The following is a 23,088-nucleotide window of genomic DNA, read 5'->3' as shown; positions in this document are numbered from 1 at the left end:
ATACAAGTGAAAAAATACTTCTGGAAATGTGGACAGATTTTGTATCAGAAAATTGCGTGAAATAAAATTTGTCATTTAATTTATTTTACATTAATTGAGATAAAATAACATCGAAAATGAGACAATTTTCAGTTATCACTTTTTAAACCTTCCAAAATTCAACTTCTTTTTACAGTGTAGAAATTGAAGTAAATTTTAGTGAAACTTCTAAAACCATATTTTCCATAAATCCATAAAAAATAAACTGTATGAAAATCAAAATAAAGCAATGTAATGTGGAAAATCTATTAGATACTCATGAGAGAAAGCTTATGCTAACTTTATGTTGATAACTTAACGTGATTTCTAAAGTTTCAACAGTAAGCTAAACCAAGGCATTTGTAATGCCTTAACTACCGTTAAGCTTCGTTTATTTATTCCCGCGATTGAAATTCAACTTTACATCAAACAGCTTATAAATCAATTCCATTTCCAAGCTCGAGCCATCTAATCAATCAACATCCGCGACCAATATCTCAAAATCTCCAGATTAACGATTCCATCAGCGCTCATTTTCTCGGAAACAAACAGAACCGGAAGTGTCTTGAGCGCGACCGCTATTGACACCTTAGTTTACCGAACGAAGAAAACACAGTCATTAATCGTCACTCTTTTTCTTGCTCTTCTTCCAGGAAATGAACGAATCGTGACGGGAACAACCACAGCGTACACGAAGCAAAAGGAAATCAAAAGCGTCAAGTGTCATCGCGGATGAGAGTTTCGCGCGCGCGATGAGTGATGAGTGAAGTGATTCTCGATAGAGAAATGAGTGATTGAGTGCGATCCTGCTGTGATTTGGGGGTTTGACAACAACAAGAAGCATGAAGCAACGCGGCAAAGGAAGAACAGCGGTGAACCTGTCGGCGGTGTGAAGAAGCAAAACGGAAGAAGTGGGGCTTTGGGGAACCTGTCAGCATTTGTGGGACACGCAGCTTTGACGCGTGCTACCACAAGTCCCAGTCGGACGTCTGTATGGATGCGGGAGGTCTGCCAGTATTTCCGGGTGCCAATCAGGCCAATCACCTGAACAGTCTCCACCTGCAGCAGCAACAACAGCAAGCTCAGCAACACCATCTGCAGCAGCAGCAACACCAGCAGAATCAACAGCTGAGCCTGCAGCAGCAACAGCAAATGCAGCTGATCAACAGCCAGCATCTGCATCTACAGCAACAGCAGCAGGTTCAGCAACAACAGCAAGGGGAACTCATCCCGGCGAAGCGGCAAGCCGTGTTTGACAGGTTAAAGCGAAGGATCGAAACTTACAGACGGAGACAGACGGACTGTACGCCGCGGTTTGAGCAGACGTTCAACGCGGTTTGTGAACAGCAGGGCAACGAAACCAGTGCACTGCAGAAGAAACTGTTTGACGCGAAGAATAAGAGGAAGAAGGCCGAGAAGAAGCAGTCGGAGTTGCCGACGCAGCAGGCGAGTCAGCAGACGACGATCGCCGGGAATCTGCAGAGCAGTGTTCATGTGGTGAGTAGTAACCGATCCGGATCGGGTTCCCGGACACCTTCAAAATCTATCTAAATCAATCTCAAGTCATGCCGACGTTATCCGATCAAACATGGCCCCTCCAGAACAGGTTCCCAGTGGCCTCCAGCGGACATTACCGAAGTATTCAAGAAATTCTATCATGCGACGTGTCAAACTCCATGAAATTAAAAATTATGATCATCTAGAATCATGCAACCGCTCTCCGGCCTTGTTATCAACAAAATAGGTCGCTCACTGAATTGTATTGATGTTTCGATCAAAATTCTCCAAAGAACCTTGCCAACCCAAATCAAAGTAGACCACTTCGCTCAAACTTCAAGAACCAACCTAGTCGGGGGGAATTCCAGGGTTGTTACGGACGGCGCGGATCGCGCGGATGGCGCGTTTCGCGCGGATAGCGCGGATCTGGCGCGGATTGGCTGGCTAGTTTTGCTCAGGCGCGGATTTCGCGCGGATGGCAATTTTGAAAATGTTTGTTTGTATTTTCTTAGTACGAAACGTCGAAAAATGAAGATAAAGATTATGTAGAAATTATTTTTTTGTATGTTATCATGTAATGATGATGAGTAATGATTTTTAAGAGGCAGTATTTGTAAATTCTGCTCGGTTTGTTCTAGAGGTCGTATCGAGGTGCTCCGATTTGGATGAAACTTTCAGGGTTTGTTTGTCTATACATGAGATGAACTCATGCCAAATATGAGCCCTCTACGACAAAGGGAAGTGGGGTAAAACGGGCATTGAAGTTTGAGGTCCAAAACACATGAAAAATCTTAAAATTGCTCGCATTTCCGTAAAACTTCATCGATTTCAGTTCTCTTAGATGCATTCGAATGGTCTTTTGAAGCCCTTCAAAATGTGCTATAGACATCCAGGATTGGTTTGACTTTTTCTCATAGCTTTTGCAAATTACTGTTAAAAATTGATTTTTTTAAAACCTTAATAACTTTTTGCAACAGCCTCCAACACCCATACTCCCATAGGTCAAAAGTTAGGAAATTTCATGGACTATAAGCCTACGGTAATAACTTTTTGGCCAATCGCAGTTTTTCTCATAGTTTTTCGATTTTTCTAGAACAAACATTTTACAACGGTGATTTTTGCCCTGTAGGCCAACAAGACGGCACTTTTTGATCTCAATTTTGTCATATTCGGAATCCGCGGACAATTTCACGTAAGTTAGAAGTATTGGAGTTATAATTTTGATTTAAAAAATAATTAAATAAAACATTTTTGAAAAAAGAAATAGATCTTATTTACCCTATGATCAATACGTCAAATGCTGTATCAAGTAGGCGAAAACTTGTTTTACCCCTAATCCGACAAAATGCTAAATAATATTTTTATTAATTCTAAATGGCTTCTTTTTCAATCAAATTCAAAATTCCAAAACCACAATCTAATGTAAAATTTTCTGAGGATTCCGAATATGTCAAAATTGAGACCAAAAAGTGCCGCTATGGAGGCCTACAGGGCAAAAACTAACGTTGTAAAATGTTTGTTCTAGAAAAATCGTAAAACTATGAGAAAAACTGCGATTGGCCAAAATGTTAATACCATAGGCTTATAGTCCATGAAATTCCCTAACTTTTGACCTATGGGAGTATGGGTGTTGGAGGCTGTTGCAAAAAGTTATTAAGGTTTTAAAAAAATCAATTTTTAACAGTAATTTGCAAAAGCTATGAGAAAAAGTCAAACCAATCCTGGATGTCTATAGCACATTTTGAAGGGCTTCAAAAGACCATTCGAATGCATCTAAGAGAACTGAAATCGATGAAGTTTTACGGAAATGCGAGCAATTTTAAGATTTTTCATGTGTTTTGGACCTCAAACTTCAATGCCCGTTTTACCCCACTTCCCTTTGTCGTAGAGGGCTCATATTTGGCATGAGTTCATCTCATGTATAGACAAACAAACCCTGAAAGTTTCATCCAAATCGGAGCATCTCGATACGACCTGTTTCACATCGGTGAAAAACTCGCTCTTAACCTTATTTATTTTTAATTTTATACTGGATTTATTAAATTTTTAATGTTGTAAATCAAATATTACAAACTTTTCCCTCAGATATAGACATTAGAATGTGTAACAAAAACTATTATTGGGGCTTGTTCTGGTGGGCGCCAAATATGAACTTGATTGGACGTAACAGAAGCTGGCCTCCACTTTCGAATATTGGAATGGAATTTAATCGGTAGAAATATTTTTTTTTTCTAAATTTAAACATTCTTGGCGAAAATAAAAAGATCAGAATATTCCAAATTCAAAGCTTCAGAAATTCAAAAATACGAAAAAAATGTTTTCATTGTTTTTACAATAGAGCAATTCTCTACCAAAACCGGAAATGGATTTTATTTGTATTTTTTTATTTGGCTCAAACTTTGTGGGGGCCTTCCCTATGACCAAATATGCTATTTTGTGTCATTGGTTCACCCATACAAGTCTCCATACAATTTTGGCAGCTGTCCATACAAAAATGGTATGTAAATATTCAAACAGCTGTATGTTTTGAGTAAATTTTTTGATTAATTTGGTGTCTTCGGCAAAGTTGTAGGTATTGTTGAGGACTTTTGAGAAAAAAAATAGGTACACGGAAAAAAAATTGAGGATATGTGATTTTAGCGAAATATTTGCAGTTTTCAATTTTTAAAAATAGTGACCATGGTGACCATTTCTAAAAATATTTTTTTTTGAAAAGTTCAGAAAATTTGCTATAAAATTGTCTAAGTGACATTGAAGATTGGACCTCGGGTTGCTGAGATAGAGCCGCTTTAAGAAAAAGAAACACGAAAATTTAAGTTTTCTAAGTCTCACCCAAACAGCCCACCATTTTCTAATGACGATATCTCAGCAACTAATGGTCCGATTTTCAATGTTAATACATGAAACAATCGTAAAATTTTCCGATCTCTTCGAAAAAAATATTTTGAAAATTTTTAAATCAAGACTAACATTTTGAAAGGGCCAAACATTGAATATTACGCCCATTTAAAATGCTAGTCTTGATTTAAAAATTATCATAATATTTTTTTCGAAAAGATCGGAAAATTTCACAAATGTTTCATGTATTAACATTGAAAATCGGACCATTAATTGCTCAGATATCGTCATTAGAATATGGTGGGCTAATTGGGTGAGACTTAGAAAACTTCAATTTTCGTGTTTCTTTTTCTTTAAGCCGCTGTATTTCAGCAACCAGAGGTCCAATCTTCAATGTCTCTTAGACAATTTTATAGCAAATTTTCTGAACTTTAAAAAAAATATATTTTTAGAAATGGTCACTCTTGGTCACTATTTTTAAAAATTGAAAAACTGCAAATATTTCGCTAAAATCAAACTTTCGGTGGCTATATCTTGAAAACGGAGCCCTTTATCAAAAAATATATAAAGTACTTTTCGATTGCAAATTCAATTTTGCATTATAAAATAATGTCAAACTTGTTTTTGCATGAAACTTCGATTTTTTCCAAAAATCACTATTTTTTCAAAAATTCATAACTCAGCGGCAGATTTTTTGACCATGTTTCTCTATGGCTCAAAAGTTGCGGATTTTTGTCCCCTAAAACATATCAAAAAATCTCGAAAATCAAAAAATACGTATTTTGGGAAATTGAGTTTTAGTGAAAAAAAAGTTGATAAAAAAAATCCTCAACTTTTTTTTCCGTGTACCTATTTTTTTCTCAAAAGTCCTCAACAATACCTACAACTTTGCCGAAGACACCAAATTGATCTGAAAATTCACTCAAAAGTTACAGGTGTTTGAATATTTGCATACCATTTTTTTATGGACAGCTGCCAAAATTGTATGTATGGGTGAACCAAGGACGCAAAATAGCTTATTTGGTCATAGGGAAGGCCCCCTCAAAGTTTGAGTCAAATCAAATGGTACAAAAAATAAAAATGGTCGAAATCGGCCGATTTTGTAGAGAGTTGCTCAATAACAAAAAAAAAAAAATCAAAATAAATATTTTTTGTTCGAAATTTCTAAAATCTTAATTAAAAAATCTGAAATTTCGAAATTCAAAATTTTAGCAATCTGAAATTCTAAATACCAAAAATTTGGGTAATCGAAAATTTGAAGATTTAAAAAAAATCAAAATAAAATAGTCAAAATTTAAAAACAAAATAATATAAAATTCAAAACAATATAGAAAAAAAATCTCAAATCTTAAATGATTTTAGTATCCTTATGCTTATAAATTCTAAAGTTCTTTAATTCCTAAGTTCTAAAATCCTAAATTCTTGAATTCTTAAATTGTTAAATTCTAAAATTCTGAAATTCTAAAATTCTGATATTCTAGCATTCTAAAATTCTAAAATTCTAAAATTTTTAAAATTCTAAAATTCTAAAATTCTAAGACTCTAAAATTCTAAAATTCTAAAATTTTAATATTTTAAAATTCTAAAATTCTAAAATTTGGAAATTCTTAAATGTTTTTATTTTTAAATTCTTAGTTCTTAAATTCTTGAATTCCACAATTTTTGAAGTCCTATTTTATGTAAGAGATTTTGAAATTATGAGAAGACATTATTTTAAATACAGTCATCCCACATATTCGGAACGGTTTCCAGATCGGCCAATGTTCAAAAAATCATAGCAAATCGAAAATTGAACTTAAAGATTCACTTTTACCTTCATTTGAAAGCTTTTCTTGCGATCTTTCGAATGCTGTATCGAACATCTGCAAATTTTAACTTTTATATGAAGTTTTTGAAGAATTGCTCTGACCCTTGAAATCCACAAATTCGGAACACTTTTTTCTTACGAATGTAAACAAACTTTGGATCTCTCCAGGAGTACATATTTATTACCAAATAATGACTTCACACACTGAAACCAATGAAACTCAAGCTTAGTGATGTTTTATACATGGTTTGATAACTTTTTTTGTAAAAATATCAGTTAAATTCAGGTGTTCCACGATTGTGGGAGGCACAATAACATCCCACAATTATGAAACAGGCCATTTGGAGGCAGTGTTTTGCTGCTCTGGACAAAATAGTCTTGGAATGAAGTTTTTTGTTCAAAAAGTATTTCTTTTACTACTGAAATAGCTAGATAATGTCTAAATGAAGGTTCCAAAAATAGTAGAGTCGACAGAAAAGCTACTTTTGGCATGCTATTGACAAATTATCATAAAAGTGTTCCGAATTTGTGGGTGTTCCGAATATGTGGGATGACTGTATCAGAAATTAAATTTGAAATTTTAGCGAGGATTTTAGATTACAAACTCTATAAAAATTCTTAGATTTTGAATATTGAAACTTTCGAAATTTAAAATTTTATCATATTATTATTTTAGATTTTGATTTAATTTTGAGGTTATATTTTTGAAGTTAATTTTTTTTTAAATATTGTATTTTCTATTTTGAAGATTTTTTTTCATGACCCTTGCCTTGACCGTCTCTTAAGGATTTTTTTAAATGGATTTTTTGCTTTCATTCTTTTGGAGCCTTTAACCATAAAACGATTTTTTTATCAAATTCTTTCTGAATTAGTTTTTCTTCATTAAAAATAAAATTTCTTAAATGTTGGTCGCGATTTTTTTTTGTATGGCGTGGATTTTGAGCGGTTTCGGATTTTAGGTCGGCGCGGATTTGGCGCGGATTTTTTTTCGCCTCTCCCGTAACAACCCTGGAATTCCCGCCGACTACGATGACGACGACGGCTTCGCCGTCCAGTCCTTCAACCAAGTCACTGACTGTAGACTTCTTCGCCCCGGCGTCGTCGTCGCGGCGCGTAAATAGCCCAACTTTGCTGATTTTTTTATGGCCGCGCGCCGGGATTCAACGTCGCGACTGCTTATCGCGCAAAGCAAGTGCGCGAGCAAGTTCCCGCTTGCGCGCGAGTGAGTGAAATTACGCCACGAGGGTTTCTGAGTTTTGTTGATAATTTATTATGTTTTGCGGACCCCACCCGGCCGAAAGCAGTGCGCGCTGTGGAGAGGGATTACAGCTCGACGCACGTTTTTAGGGCGAATTTTGCTGATAAGAGAGGGGCTTTGGGTGAAGTGGTTCAACGAATGGTTTTGTTATGTTATATTTTGGGAAGTTTGATAAAAGGGAATTCGAGTTATAAGTTTATCAAATTAGCAAAATTGTAATACTATTTATAACATGTTTACAATCAAACCCCGATGGTTTGACACCAACTGTTGTCAAACGAACGGGGTCACACACCACACCACACACCCGTTTTACACGGAGCTCACACAAACAACCAAACGCTTGTTTTGATAGTGTGCGTGAGCGCCGTGTAAAAAGTGACAGTTCGTCACCAACCAACGGGGTACAAACTAAAAAAGTGTCAAACGAAAAAGTTAACCCACCCGGGGTTAAGTGTAATTATGGAAATTGTTTTGCATTAAAATAAACGCAAAAATTATCTTTTTTTTAATTTACAATAAATATTTTACTGTTGATTTTACAATTTTGAAATGATATTTTTTGTTTGCTGATTTTTTTTTACAATTTTAAAAAGGAGATTGAATCGAATCTAATTTAATCTAGTCTAATCTAATCTAATCTTATCTAATATGTACTCTTCAAACCCTAGCACAGCCAATCTTCCGAAGGGATCCTGGAGAAAGCCTTAGGTTAGGGTAGAGTAGTCATCAATGAGACACGGGGAACAATGATAAAATGGCTCTCACAAGTCGTAGTTTCAACCAATCAGGCTCATATTTGGGGGAAAGGTGTGTCTACTGGATACACGTCTGCCATATTAGTGGCTTTGGTTATGGACGCTCCCTTGAAAAGTTATTCATAAATGTTTGATTCTGGGGTGTAAAAGTAAATTATGGACAAAAATTACTTTTTCGCTCGTAGGCTGCCATTTACACCAAAACTAATATTTCTTCAAATTTCTTTCGACGTTCCATAGGGATTAAGTTGGGCTACAATGTCCTTTCATTAGATTTGGCCAAAATTTAGAATATACTCAGAATCCAGGGCTGTCTCATTGTTCCCCACTCATTTCAGCCCATGGGTAACAATGAGACACTTTGATTTTTCTTCAATAAACTTTTCGAAATCGATGGAAATCTTTCAAAACATGAATTAAAAGTGATTTTTGGCATATTTGTAGAGTTTAAACTTCATTAACACTCCTCCGTCCAAGGCATATTTCACTTACACGGACGACCGAGCCTCCGAAACAGTTGCTTCGCTAAATTCAACTCGCTCGCATTTGGCCCCATTTCAACCAATCTTGATCGTTCTTGCAGCATTCGAACCGGTAGGATTTCAAGATTCATCTAAAACAAGAACGAACCTGATCCGACTTACCTGCTAGTAACACCGACTAAATTCGTCGAAGCAACTCTTTTTAGGCGCTCGTTTTAGGGAACACACCATGGACAAATCAACAAGAAAGCATTAAAATTTGAAATCAACCATTCAAATTTAACTAATTTGGGGTCGCTGAACACGAATATGACACTTAGAATATTCCAAAGTATTCAGAAATCCAGAAATCCAAGATGGCGGCCAATATGGCGCCTGTAGTATATTGGGAACATATATTTGAGGGTGTAATAGTGATTCAACCACTCAAATCTAACTAACTTGAGGTCGTTGAACACGAATATGACACTTAGAATATTCCAAAGTATTCCGAAATCCAGAAATCCAAGGTGGCGGCCAATATGGCGCCTGTAGTATATTGGGAATATTTTTTTGAGGTTGTAATAGTGATTCAACCACTCAAATCCAACTGATTTGAGGTCGTTGAACACGAATATGTCACTTAGAATATTCCAAAGTATTCAGAAATCCAGAAATCCAAGATGGCGGCCAATATGGCGCCTGTAGTATATTGGGAATATTTTTTTGAGGTTGTAATAGTGATTCAACCACTCAAATCCAACTGATTTGAGGTCGTTGAACACGAATATGTCACTTATAATATTCCAAAGTATTCAGAAATCCAGAAATCCAAGATGGCGGCCAATATGGCGCCTGTAGTATATTGGGAATATTTATTGTGATTTCGGAAATATATCGAAATAACAGCGCGAGTCATTTCCGTCTTGCGATGTTATTTTATGTTGTTTTTCTGAGTGTATCTCAAATGTCACTCTCGAAACCAAAACAAAATTTCGCCGCGGCATCAAACTGAAATGTCGCGAGTGGAGTAGGAAGCGACTAGCGCCGCGACCAACAAGAATCACAGAACTGACCCCAAAATCTGCCGAAATTTGCTCTATGGCTGTGGATTCGAAGGACCATGGCATGAAATGCAGCCTGAAAAGGATGATGGCGGTGCTTTTAAGATTAATAAGGGTGACTTGGCAATCGGATCAGGTCAGTTCTGACGGGACGTAACGAGGCCAGATAGCACTCGTGGTATTCTGCCTCTCCTTCTGAATCTAGAAATCAATTGAAATTCAAAATATAACCCCACTAAACGGTTCGTGTGGTAGTTTAAGCTCCTAATTTATCGGAACATGAGATTTTCATCATTAATTTGAATTTTTTGGTTTCATTTCTCCTAAAATCAGCGTAGAATCTTTAATTTATACTTCAACAATTCAAACAATTCCAAGCAATCAAAACAAAACAAGCTAGCACACGGGTCCCCCACAGACCGTTATTATGAAGAAAAAATTTCCACCCAAACCAATGATTGGACATGGTTTCTGGGACCATTCTGCACCTCTGGGCCAAGTTTCAAAATATTTGCCGGCAGAAATTTCGAATACGGTCAGTTTTAGTATTTTTAGTTGAAATTAAGGGGAAATCACATGTAAAATGCATAGGAAAACTTCAAAGTTTCAATGCTTAAACTCTGAAACGTTACTGATCATGGTTTTAAATTGTACTTACATGTAGCAAAATGATATAAAACGATTTACGGAACTGACTTAGCCGGATTAAGCCGTAGTTAAGTGACTTAAGTACATTATTTACAAGTTTATATCTAAATATTTTTTAAATCTCCTACATTAGGCAATTTTAAGTCTAGGAAGACTAGATTGCATAAAAATAATTAAAATGGGGTGACTTTGAGCAAGGGGTGACATTGTACCAAATTTTACGTTTGTTTAATAACTAAATAGCTTAACAACAAGCTCGATAAGCTTGAATTATAAGGATTACTCGTTGCAAATATTGTTGTCCTCTCCCACAATTTTGAAAAATTCCATAAAAAGTTAAATAAAACCTAGCCTGACAAGAGTTTTAAGACACAAACTACATTGAAAACTTAAATCGTCATTCATATGTAAATATTTATAAGTTCAATAACCTATACATATCAGACTATACTATTTTCACATTTTCTTAAGATATGTCGGGATTGTTAAAATAGTGGATGAGTGGTTGTGTTTTCACATGAGACAGGAGTAGGTTTTGTTTTAACTAAATGGGTAATTCTCTACCAACTCACGAAATCGGGAAAAGTTGCCCCGACCCCTCTTCGATTTGCGTGAAACTTTGTCCTAAGGGGTAACTTTTGTCCCTGATCACGAATCCGAGGTCCGTTTTTTGATATCTCGTGACGGAGGGGCGGTACGACCCCTTCCATTTTTGAACATGCGAAAAAGGAGGTGTTTTTCAATAATTTGCAGCCTGAAACGGTGATGAGATAGAAATTTGGTGTCAAAGGGACTTTTATAAAATTAGACGCCCGATTTGATGGCGTACTCAGAATTCCGAAAAACGTATTTTCATCGAAAAAACACTAAAAAAGTTTTAAAATTCTCCCATTTTCCGTTACTCGACTGTAAAAATTTTGGAACATGTCATTTTATGGGAAATTTAATGTACTTTTCGAATCTACATTGTCCCAGAAGGGTCATTTTTCATTTAGAACAAAATTTTCATTTTAAAATTTCGTGTTTTTCTAACTTTGCAGGGTTATTTTTTAGAGTGTAACAATGTTCTACAAAGTTGTAGAGCAGACAATTAAAAATGTTGATATATAGACATAAGGGGTTTGCTTATAAACATCACGAGTTATCGCGATTTTACGAAAAAGTTTTGAAAAAGTTACTTTTTGCGTTCTCTTTGTTTCGTCGTCCGTGTCTGTCGCGGGTGACCACCATGAACGGCCATGATCGATGACGACCAACTTTTTCAAAACTTTTTTTCGTAAAATCGCGATAACTCGTGATGTTTATAAGCAAACCCCTTATGTCTATATATCAAAATTTTTGTAATTGTCTGCTCTACAACTTTGTAGAACATTGTTACACTCTAAAAAATAACCCTGCAAAGTTAGAAAAACACGAAATTTTAAAATGAAAAATTTTGTTCTAAATGAAAAAATGACCCTTCTGGGACAATGTAGATTCGAAAAGTACATTAAATTTCCCATAAAATGACATGTTCCAAAATTTTTTACAGTCGAGTAACGGAAAATGGGAATTTTTTCTATGAAAAATACGTTTTTTCGGAATTCTGAGTACGCCATCAAATCGGGCGTCTAATTTTACATAAAAGTCCCTTTGACACCAAATTTCTATCTCATCACCGTTTCAGGCTGCAAATTATTGAAAAACACCTCTTTTTTCGCATGTTCAAAAATGGAAGGGGTCGTACCGCCCCTCCGTCACGAGATATCAAAAAACGGACCTCGGATTCGTGATCAGGGACAAAAGTTACCCCTTAGGACAAAGTTTCACGCAAATCGAAGAGGGGTCGGGGCAACTGCTGTGTGAGTTGGCGGAGAATTACCCAAATATATTATCAGTAAAAGTAGAGAAGTGCGGTGCTTCGGTGGACGCGCAGTCCTGTTTTTTCGGGATAATTTTCGTCTCTTTTGTGTCGCTCTTTGTGTGCATGAGGTGATTGGGCATAATAATTGAATAATGCCATCAGAAGTGCGGTGCTTCGGTGGCGCAGTCCTGTTTTTTCGGGATAATTTTCGTCTCTTTGTGTCGCTCTTTGTGTGCATGGGGTGATTGGTTTGATGTGATTAGGTTTTATTTATTTTTTATGTTGTTTTCTTTCTCTTCATTTCCGCAGTCTGATTTGCGATGCCTTTCCGTCGGTTCGCAGTGTTTTTCGCGTTCGTCGTCGGTGTGTTTTTCGTTTTTTCGCGTGCGTGTATGTGTTAAGGTGCGGCTGGCTCTGGTTGTCATCGATGACAATTGAGCCAGTCTGATTTGCGATGCCCTTCCGTCGGGTCGCAAGGTTTTTTTTTTTCGCGTTCGTCGTCGGTGTGCAACAACAACAAAACCTTATCATACAATTTCAGCTCGACAAACATCGTAACTCGTCGTTCGCTTCGTTAATCAGTACTCCACTAAACATCAATCATGTAAAACTCATAAAAACAGCTCAATCAAAAGTACACTGTTAAATTCTTCATCATTTAATTACAATAATTTTGGTTCTATCTTTCCACAGCCGGCTGTCTAAAATTAAACCATTTCAATTAAAAGTTAGCAGCCGATAAACGGGAAATGTCTCATCCGCAACATCCGATTGCTTGCCTTGAGAATAAAACATAATACCTTTCAACAAACACTATGATTTTGGGTCGCATCATCATCTTCTATGATGAATCCTGACCAAACACCTATCCTACTAACAAGTTTTCAGGTTCCTGGCGCTCGTGGGGTGTAAGCACAGAGTAAATCAGCTGCCCTAGTAGCAACCTGCGCTAACTAACATTCCCGTCCCTTAAAATCGAGATCTACAAACTGACATGGCGGGCGCCGTTGGTGGCCAATGACTGTTACCTATTCGCAACTGATCTAGCTTTAGCAATCACGGTGTTTTATCTTTTCAGCGCATTCATACATGCTGTTGATAAGGGAAACACCACTAGATCGTCGAAGCATATAATCAGTAGTGCTGAAAGGATATTACGGTTCTGTTCAGCAACGGAGGGCAACCATGGGTGATCTCTCATGCTCATGCTCATGCTCAACTAAATATATTATCAGTAAAAGTACTTGCTGATCAATAATAAGTTTTGATGAATTTCATTGATGATCAAACTGTATCAACAATACATTAATCAATTATAAAATACAGTTTTGTGATGATTACCTGCAATTTTGCAAAATCATAATTAGTTTGAGATATTAATCCTGTGGGAAGTTGTGCCATTAAACTTTTGCTAATTATAATCATTATACAGGGCAACAAAAATGTTTGAGTCAAATTACAGCTGAAATACTCACTGCATTTCATTCAAATTTCTAAACGTTTTAAAACAAAACAATGTGATTTTTGATTACAAACTTGACGTCACATAATTGTTTTTCTTTTATTTATATTCAGAACGAATCGATTCAGAACTGGAACATGTGCGCAGCATTTTAAATCTGTCACTTATAGGTGATTTAAAATCAATAGGCATATTCAAACATATTAATTTGCGATCTGCGAAGCAATATCATCAAATTATTTTTGGGTTTGGAACATAAATAGACCAAATTAAGCAGTCTACAAACAAATATTGACATAAACTTAATGCTTATCAAAACAATCTTTTGTACATTGTCACCCCTTGGCTCAAAGTCACCCCATTTTAATTATTTTTATGCAATCTAGTCTTCCTAGACTTAAAATTGCCTAATGTAGGAGATTTAAAAATATTTAGATATAAACTTGTAAATAATGTACTTAAGTCACTTAACTACGGCTTAATCCGGCTAAGTCAGTTCCGTAAATCGTTTTATATCATTTTGCTACATGTAAGTACAATTTAAAACCATGATCAGTAACGTTTCAGAGTTTAAGCATTGAAACTTTGAAGTTTTCCTATGCATTTTACATGTGATTTCCCTTAATTTCAACTAAAAATACTAAAACTGACCGTATTCGAAATTTCTGCCGGCAAATATTTTGAAACTTGGCCCAGAGGTGCAGAATGGTCCCAGAAACCATGTCCAATCATTGGTTTGGGTGGAAATTTTTTCTTCATAATAACGGTCTGTGGGGGACCCGTGTAGCACACTGATTCAAAACCACCTATACACGTGTGACAGATATTTCGCGACAAAAAATCGTCGCGAGAGTTAAACTCGCTCAATTCGGTTTAGTGCCGCGGCGACAATATTTGAGGTTGTAATAGTGATTCAACCACTCAAATCCAACTGATTTGAGGTCGTTGAACACGAATATGTCACTTAGAATATTCCAAAGTATTCAGAAATCCAGAAATCCAAGATGGCGGCCAATATGGCGCCTGTAGTGTATTGGGAATATTTATTTGAGGTTGTAATAGTGATTCAACCACTCAAATCCAACTAATTTGGGGTCGCTGAACACGAATATGACACTTGGTATATTCCAAAGTATTATGAAATTCAGAAATCCAAGATGGCGGCCAATATGGCGCCTGTAGTATATTGGGAATATTTATTTGAGGTTGTAATAGTGATTCAACCACTCAAATCTAACTGATTTGAGGTCGCTGAACACGAATATGACACTTAGAATATTCCAAAGTATTCAGAAATCCAGAAATCCAAGATGGTGGCCAATATGGCGCCTGTAGTATATTGGGAATATTTATTTGAGGTTGTAATAGTGATTCAACCACTCAAATCTATCTAATTTGAGGTCGCTGAACACGAATATGACGCTAAGACTATTCCAAAGTATTCAGAAATCCAGAAATCCAAGATGGCGGCCAATATGGCGCCTGTAGTATATTGGGAACATATATTTGAGGGTGTAATAGTGATTCAACCACTCAAATCTAACAAATTGAGGTCGCTGAACAAGAATATGACACTTAGAAAATCCCAAAGCATTCAGAAATCCAGAAATCCATGATGGCGGCCAATATGGCGCCTTTAGTATATATTTATATGAGGGTGTAATAGCCATTCAACCACTCTAATCTAACTAATTTGGGGTCGCTGAACACGAATATGACACTAAAAATGTCCCAAAGTATTCAGAAATCCAGAAATCCAAGATGGTTGCCAATATGGCGCCTGTAGTATATTGGGAGTATTTATTTGAGGTCGTAAAAGCCATTCAACAACTCAAATCCAACTGATTTGGGGTCGCTGAACACGAATATGACAATTTGTATATTCCAAAGTGTTCAGAAATTCAGAAATCCAAGATGGCGGCAAAAATGGCGCCAGTAGTATATTGGGAATATTTATATGAGGGTGTAATAGCCATTCAACCACTCAAATCTAACTAATTTGAGGTCGCTGAACAAGAATATGACACTTAGAAAATCCCAAAGCATTCAGAAATCCAGAAATCCATGATGGCGGCCAATATGGCGCCTGTAGTATATTGGGAATATTTATATGAGGGTGTATTAGCCATTCAACCACTCAAATCTAACTAATTTGGGGTCGCTGAACACGAATATGACACTAAAAATATCCCAAAGTATTCAGAAATCCAGAAATCCAAGATGGTTGCCAATATGGCGCCTGTAGTATATTGGGCACTAGCGTGCCCAGGTCCTCAAGGAAGGTGGGGCAAAAATATTAGAGTTTTGAAAATTTCGTCGTTTATGGACACCCCCTGCCCAATTTTAGAACAAATTTCCGAGGATGGTGGGGCAACTGCCCCATTTTGCCCCACCCTGGGCACGCTAGTGATATTGGGAGTATTTATTTGAGGTCGTAAAAGCCATTCAACCACTCAAATCCAACTGATTTGGGGTCGCTGAACACGAATATGACACTTTGTATATTCCAAAGTGTTCAGAAATTCAGAAATCCAAGATGGTGGCCAATATGGCGCCAGTAGTATATTGGAAATATTTATATGAGGTTATAATAGTGATTCAACCACCTGATTTGAGGTCGTTGAACACGAATATGTCACTTAGAATATTCCAAAGTATTCAGAAATCCAGAAATCCAAGATGGCGGCCAATATGGCGCCTGTAGTATATTGGGAATATTTATATGAGGGTGTAATAGCCATTCAACCACTCAAATCTAACTAATTTGGGGTCGCTGAACACGAATATGACACTAAAAATATCCCAAAGTATTCAGAAATCCAGAAATCCAAGATGGTTGCCAATATGGCGCCTGTAGTATATTGGGAGTATTTATTTGAGGTCGTAAAAGCCATTCAACCACTCAAATCCAACTGATTTGGGGTCGCTGAACACGAATATGACACTTTGTATATTCCAAAGTGTTCAGAAATTCAGAAATCCAAGGTGGCGGCCAATATGGCGCCTGTAGTATATTGGGAATATTTATTTGAGGTTGTAATAGTGATTCAACCACTCAAATCCAACTGATTTGAGGTCGTTGAACACGAATATGTCACTTAGAATATTCCAAAGTATTCAGAAATCCAGAAATCCAAGATGGCGGCCAATATGGCGCCTGTAGTATATTGGGAATATTTATTTGAGGTTGTAATAGTGATTCAACCACTCAAATCCAACTAATTTGGGGTCGCTGAACACGAATATGACACTTGGTATATTCCAAAGTATTATGAAATTCAGAAATCCAAGATGGCGGCCAATATGGCGCCTGTAGTATATTGGGAATATTTATTTGAGGTTGTAATAGTGATTCAACCACTCAAATCTAACTGATTTGAGGTCGCTGAACACGAATATTACACTTAGAAAATCCCAAAGTAATTCAGAAATCCAAGATGGCAGCCAATATGGCGCCTGTAGTATATTGGGAATATTTATTTGAGGTTGTAATAGTGATTCAACCACTCAAATCTAACTAATTTGAGGTCGTTGAACACGAATATGACACTTGGTATATTCCAAAGTATTATGAAATTCAGAAATCCAAGATGGCGGCCAATATAGCGCCTGTAGTATATTGGGAATATTTATTTGAGGTTGTAATAGTGATTCAACCACTCAAATCTAACTGATTTGAGGTCGCTGAACACGAATATGACACTTTGTATATTCCAAAGTGTTCAGAAATTCAGAAATCCAAGATGGCGGCCAATATGGCGCCAGTAGTATATTGGGAATATTTTTTTGAGGTTGTAATAGTGATTCAACCACTCAAATCTAACTAATTTGAGGTCGCTGAACAAGAATATGACACTTAGAAAATCCCAAAGTATTCAGAAATCCAAAAATCCAAGATGGCGGCCAATATGGCGCCTGTTGTATATTGGAAATATTAATATGAGGGAGTAATAGCCATTCAACCACTCAAATCTAACTAATTTGGGGTCGCTGAACACGAATATGACACTAAAAATATCCCAAAGTATTCAGAAATCCAGAAATCCAAGATGGTTGCCAATATGGCGCCTGTAGTATATTGGGAGTATTTATTTGAGGTCGTAAAAGCCATTCAACCACTCAAATCCAACTGATTTGGGGTCGCTGAACACGAATATGACACTTTGTATATTCCAAAGTGTTCAGAAATTCAGAAATCCAAGATGGCGGCCAATATGGCGCCAGTAGTATATTGGGAATATTTTTTTGAGGTTGTAATAGTGATTCAACCACTCAAATCCAACTAATTTGAGGTCGCTGAACAAGAATATGGCACTTAGAAAATCCCAAAGTATTCAGAAATCCAAAAATCCAAGATGGAGGCCAATATGGCGCCTGTAGTATATTGGAAATATTAATATGAGGGTGTAATAGCCATTCAACCACTCAAATCTAACAAATTTGGGGTCGCTGAAAACGAATATGACACTAAGAATATCCCAAAGTATTCAGAAATCCAGAAGTCCAAGATGGTTGCCAATATGGCGCCTGTAGTATATTGGGAAATTTTTTTTGAGGTTGTAACTGATTTGAGTTGTAACTAATTTGGTGTCGCTGAACACGAATATGACACTAAGAACATCCCAAAGTATTCAGAAATCCAGAAAAAATTATTCCCAACATACATTTTGGCAGCCATCTTAGATTTCTGGATTTCTGAATACTTTGGGATATTCTAAGTGTCATATTCGTGTTCAGTGACTTCAAATTATTTAGATTTAAGATGTTGAATTACTATTACAACCTCAAATCAATATTTCCAATATGCTACAGGTGCCATATTACCGCCATCTTGATTTCGGATTTCAGAATACTTTGGAATACAAAGTGTCATATTCGTGTTCAGCGACCCCAAATTAGTTGGATTTGAGTGGTTGAATGGCTATTACACCCTCAAATAAATATTCCCAATATTTACAGGCGCCATATTGGCCGCCATATTGAAATTCTTGACATCGGAATACTTTGGGATATTCTTAGTGTCATATTCGTGTTCAGCGACCTCAAATTAGTTAGATTTGAGTGGTTGAATCACTATTACACCCTCAAATATATGTTCAATATACTACAGGCGCCATATTGGTCGCCATCTTGGATTTCTGGATTTCTGAATACTTTGGAATATTCTAAGTGTCATATTCGTGTTCAGCGACTCCAAAAGGATTTAGTTGGACACTATTTGAATCTCAAAAAAATATTCCCAATATACAGGCGCCATATTGGCCGCCATTTCGATTTCTGAATTTCATAATACTTTGGAATATACCAAGTGTCATATTCGTGTTCAGCGACCCCAAATTAGTTAGATTTGAGTGGTTGAATGGCTATTACACCTCAAATAAATATTCAAAATTCTACAGGCGCCATATTGGCCGCCATCTTGGATTTCTGAATTTCTGAATACTTTGGAATATACAAAGTGTCATATTCGTGTTAAGCCAAATTAGGATTTGAGTGGTTGAATGGCTATTACAAAATAAATATTCCCAATAGGCGCCATATTGGCCACTATATTGAAATTCTTGACATCGGAATACTTTGGGATATTCTTAGTGTCATATTCGTGTTCAGCGACCTCAAATTAGTTAGATTTGAGTTGAATCACTATTACACCCTCAAATATATGTTCCCAATATACTACAAGCGCCATATTGGCCGCCATCTTGGATTTCTGGATTTCTGAATACTTTGGATTATACCAAGTGTCATATTCATGTTCAGCAACCTCAAATCAGTTAGATTTGAGTGGTTGAATCACTATTACAACCTCAAAAAAATATTCCCAATATACTACAGGCGCCATATTGGCCGCTCTTGGATTCTGGATTTCTGAATACTTTGGGATTTTTAAGTGTCATATTCGTGTTCAGCGACTCAAATGTTAGATTTGAGAGGTTGAATCACTATTACACCCTCAAATATATGTTCCCAATATACTACAGGCGCCATATTGGCCGCCATCTTGGATTTCTGGATTTCTGAATACTTTGGAATATTCTAAGTGTCATATTCGTGTTCAGCGACCCCAAATTAGTTAAATTTGAATGGTTGATTTCAAATTTTAATGCTTTCTTGTTGATTTGTCCATGGTGTGTTCCCTAAAACGAGCGCCTAAAAAGAGTTGCTTCGACGAATTTAGTCGGTGTTACTAGCAGGTAAGTCGGATCAGGTTCGTTCTTGTTTTAGATGAATCTTGAAATCCTACCGGTTCGAATGCTGCAAGAACGATCAAGATTGGTTGAAATGGGGCCAAATGCGAGCGAGTTGAAATTAGCGAAGCAACGGTTTCGGAGGCTTGGACGGAGGAGTGTTAAACCAAAAATACAAAGTTATTTGGTATTAATATATGGATTTTACAAAATTGAAATACTTTTTAGTGTAACTTTTGTTATTAAAAGTTTCATGTTGGCAAAATTGCTTTAAAATGTTCAAGGCAAGTCACCTGCAATGGAACAATACAAAAACATGATGTTTTGCTAGAAAAATGTTGATTTTCGTAGAGTGTCTCATTGTTACCCACCTGTCTCATTGTTCCTGCCAAGTGCGTCTACAATGAGACAGTTGAATAACTCTGGCTGTAGATGTCGGATCGATCTCATATTTTTGTCAATGTTAGAACACATTAAAAGAATGATAATGCAACTAAAAGCTCATTAAAACATGCTGATGAAAAAATTAGAAAAATCGTTGAAAGTTGAAAACCAAAAGTGTCTCATTGATGACTACCCTACCCTACCTCACACCTAGCCTTAATCTTGTCATTTATTAGTGCGCATTTGTAGTACGCCATTGGATTAGAATGCATTGAAACATCAGAAACGTTAAAGCGGCCAGGCCTACTGCGTAAAGTTTACGGCAAAAATGATTCGTTGAAGTGGGTTGAGTTTGAGTACGGAGTGTAATTGACAATTTTGAAAGGAAAATTAAGGACACAAACTTTAAATAGCTTTTATTGGTCTCGTTTGCGATTGTTTAACCCTGCTACACTACACACGTTTGAAACGTATGGATTTCCTCTAAAAAAAAAGACTTAATTTAAAATAAAAATCAAATTTGCTTTTCGAAAAAAGTATATTTATTATAAGTTTAGATACAACAAATTTCAAATAATTTTAAGAATGATTAACATTTTTAACGGTTTTCACATTTCTTCACTTTTTTCTGACAAAACAAGTAAGAAAAGTATAAATTTTATTATTAAGGTTTTGTTCCTCAGGTTTAATCAAAGTCGGGGGTCTTAAATATAAAATTACCTAATTTTCTAAATTTAGGCCCAATTTTTTTAAATTTTGCATCCTCAAGTAGAAATCACGAAATATGTACTGAAAATATTTTTTTTTTTGCAATATCGTTACTAAACGAAGCGAAATTGTGTATTCCTTTTCATTTTTTTTTTAATTTTCAAAATTTGCAATATGGATTTCAAACGAAATGAAATTTTACATGCTTTTCTAATTCAATTCTGTTTTTTTTTCGAAAATATTTAAATTTTCTAAATATGCGTAACGAACGGAGCCAAATTTTGCATGCTTCAAACATACATTAAAATTTTGTTAGCTTTTTATACAATTTTGCACCGCATTTAAAAAAATAACACTGTAATAAAGTGAAAATGCAATCAAAATATCACTTCGTTTGATACCCCCCAAGTAACATTTTTAAACCAACTAGCCACCATCAAGTTTCATTGAGGTTTTATTGTAGCATCTTGATTGCTTAATAGTTTTATTTGGGCATTCACCGCAACCAACAAGCAAGAGCTAATTAATAGGTTCTAACAGGGTTTTATGCCTCGGACATAAAACCGGGTGGAAATAAAAGCCGACTGGCTTTCAAAAAGGTTTTATGAAAGTTTTTTTGAAAACCAGATGGCAATGCCATGCCAAACGGTTTTATCGCATGCTTTGTTAAAACCTAGGGTGTTGTAGCTGTCAAGTGCCATTAGGCATGTAAAAAGCTCACTTAAAACCATAAGCTCCTAAAAGAGCATTTATCGCGGCCAAATAGCAGTGCATAAATATGGCGCTAAACGCGTGCTCTGATTGAATATAATTGACCGCCATCTTGATTGGAAAATAGAAAACTGAAAAATTTGGTTTAAATTTGATGAAAACACACATTTATGCCGAATTTCTGGTATGATTAATATAGCGATAGATGTTTAAAAATATTTTGAACATTTTTTCAAAGAATTACAATAAAATATTTTTTAACATTAAACACTATGATTACAAAATATTGATTTTTGATGAAGCGAGTTGATTTTTTTTTGGCTCCCTACATTTATCAATAAAATTTCAACCGCAGCTGAATTTAAGCCATCAATTGCGAGAAATAAGCTTTCAAATTATTTGGATTACCTCTTATATCTATTATTTATCATCGCCATTTTTGACAACCATCTCCATAATTTCATTTAGCAAGACGAAAACTTATTTTTGCCAAAATAAAACCTATTTGGCATAAGACGTTCGAAGTCGTATGAAATGTCATTTTTCCATAACTCCTGACTAGGTTTTAACAAAGGTTTTATCAAGGCTTTGAGGATGTTGTTAGGATTGAGTTGTAGCGCCTTGAACTCCTATGTAGGTTTTATAAATAGGCCGTAACAACCTTTTGCGGAGGTCCTTTTGGGTTTTAAGTGGGGTTTATCAAGGTTCTGGGGAGTTTGTTACGACTAAGGGGTTTTAATGTTGGTTTTGGCTGATAGGTTTTATAGCGGTTGTGACAGCTTTGATAAAGCCTAAAATGTTACTTGGGCCATATAGCAAATTTTGAAAATCTGAGCATTTTCGAAAAATACGGTATTTTGTGAAAATTTTAGTATTTTGCAAAACGAACTCTCAAATCAAATCAAATTATTAGCTCTACAGCATTGCCTTGGCGTTTTCGATTGTGAGATTCCTACTCGAAACTAGGTGTCCGAAGGCTTGATTGTTGAGGCAATTGCAAAACTCTTTTTACACCTACACAGAAAAAATCAATTCCCGTAATCGTGAATTAACTTCACGAATGTGAGATCCACGAAGGAATTTATTCATGAGTATGGTGCATTTGCACCATAAACGTGAATATATTCCTTCGTGGTTCTCATAATCGTGAACTGACTTCACGGTTTCGAGAATTGATTTTTTTCTGTGTAAGCTTCCATCCACCCCGGGATTCGAACTGACGACCTTAGTCCAACTGCCTACCAGCGACTCCACCAGACAGGACTCAGGGAGACGACTACTACACCTGGACTGAGCTAACGACCTAACCTCTAGGCTAGACCGGGGCCAACATTTACTTCCCTGTCCGCCGGAAGGCGTGGTCAGACAAATCGTCGTCTCGAAATGTAGCTTTTTTATAACCACATCACAAATTTTAAAATTTGATTTTTTTTGAAAAATACG

At 36.2% G+C, this 23,088-nt stretch overlaps 1 protein-coding gene across 3 annotated transcripts in view; it reads left to right on the top strand.

The window, feature by feature from the left end:
* LOC6043836 (neurogenic protein mastermind) overlaps window positions 1-23,088 on the top strand; it is a 253,670-nt gene that overhangs the window by 59,493 nt on the left and 171,089 nt on the right. For all 3 annotated transcript variants that reach the window (XM_038253534.1, XM_038253533.1, XM_038253535.1), the window contains one exon: window positions 672-1,515. In XM_038253534.1, the coding sequence (XP_038109462.1) occupies window positions 1,012-1,515 (504 nt within the window). In that variant the 5' untranslated portion in view covers window positions 672-1,011. The remainder of the gene's footprint in view (window positions 1-671; window positions 1,516-23,088) is intronic.

Source organism: Culex quinquefasciatus, chromosome 2, assembly GCF_015732765.1.
Source record: "Culex quinquefasciatus strain JHB chromosome 2, VPISU_Cqui_1.0_pri_paternal, whole genome shotgun sequence".
Taxonomy (NCBI): Eukaryota; Metazoa; Arthropoda; class Insecta; order Diptera; family Culicidae; genus Culex; species Culex quinquefasciatus.
The sequence above is the reverse complement of the archived record's forward strand: the minus strand, read 5'-3'. Positions and strand labels throughout refer to the sequence as shown.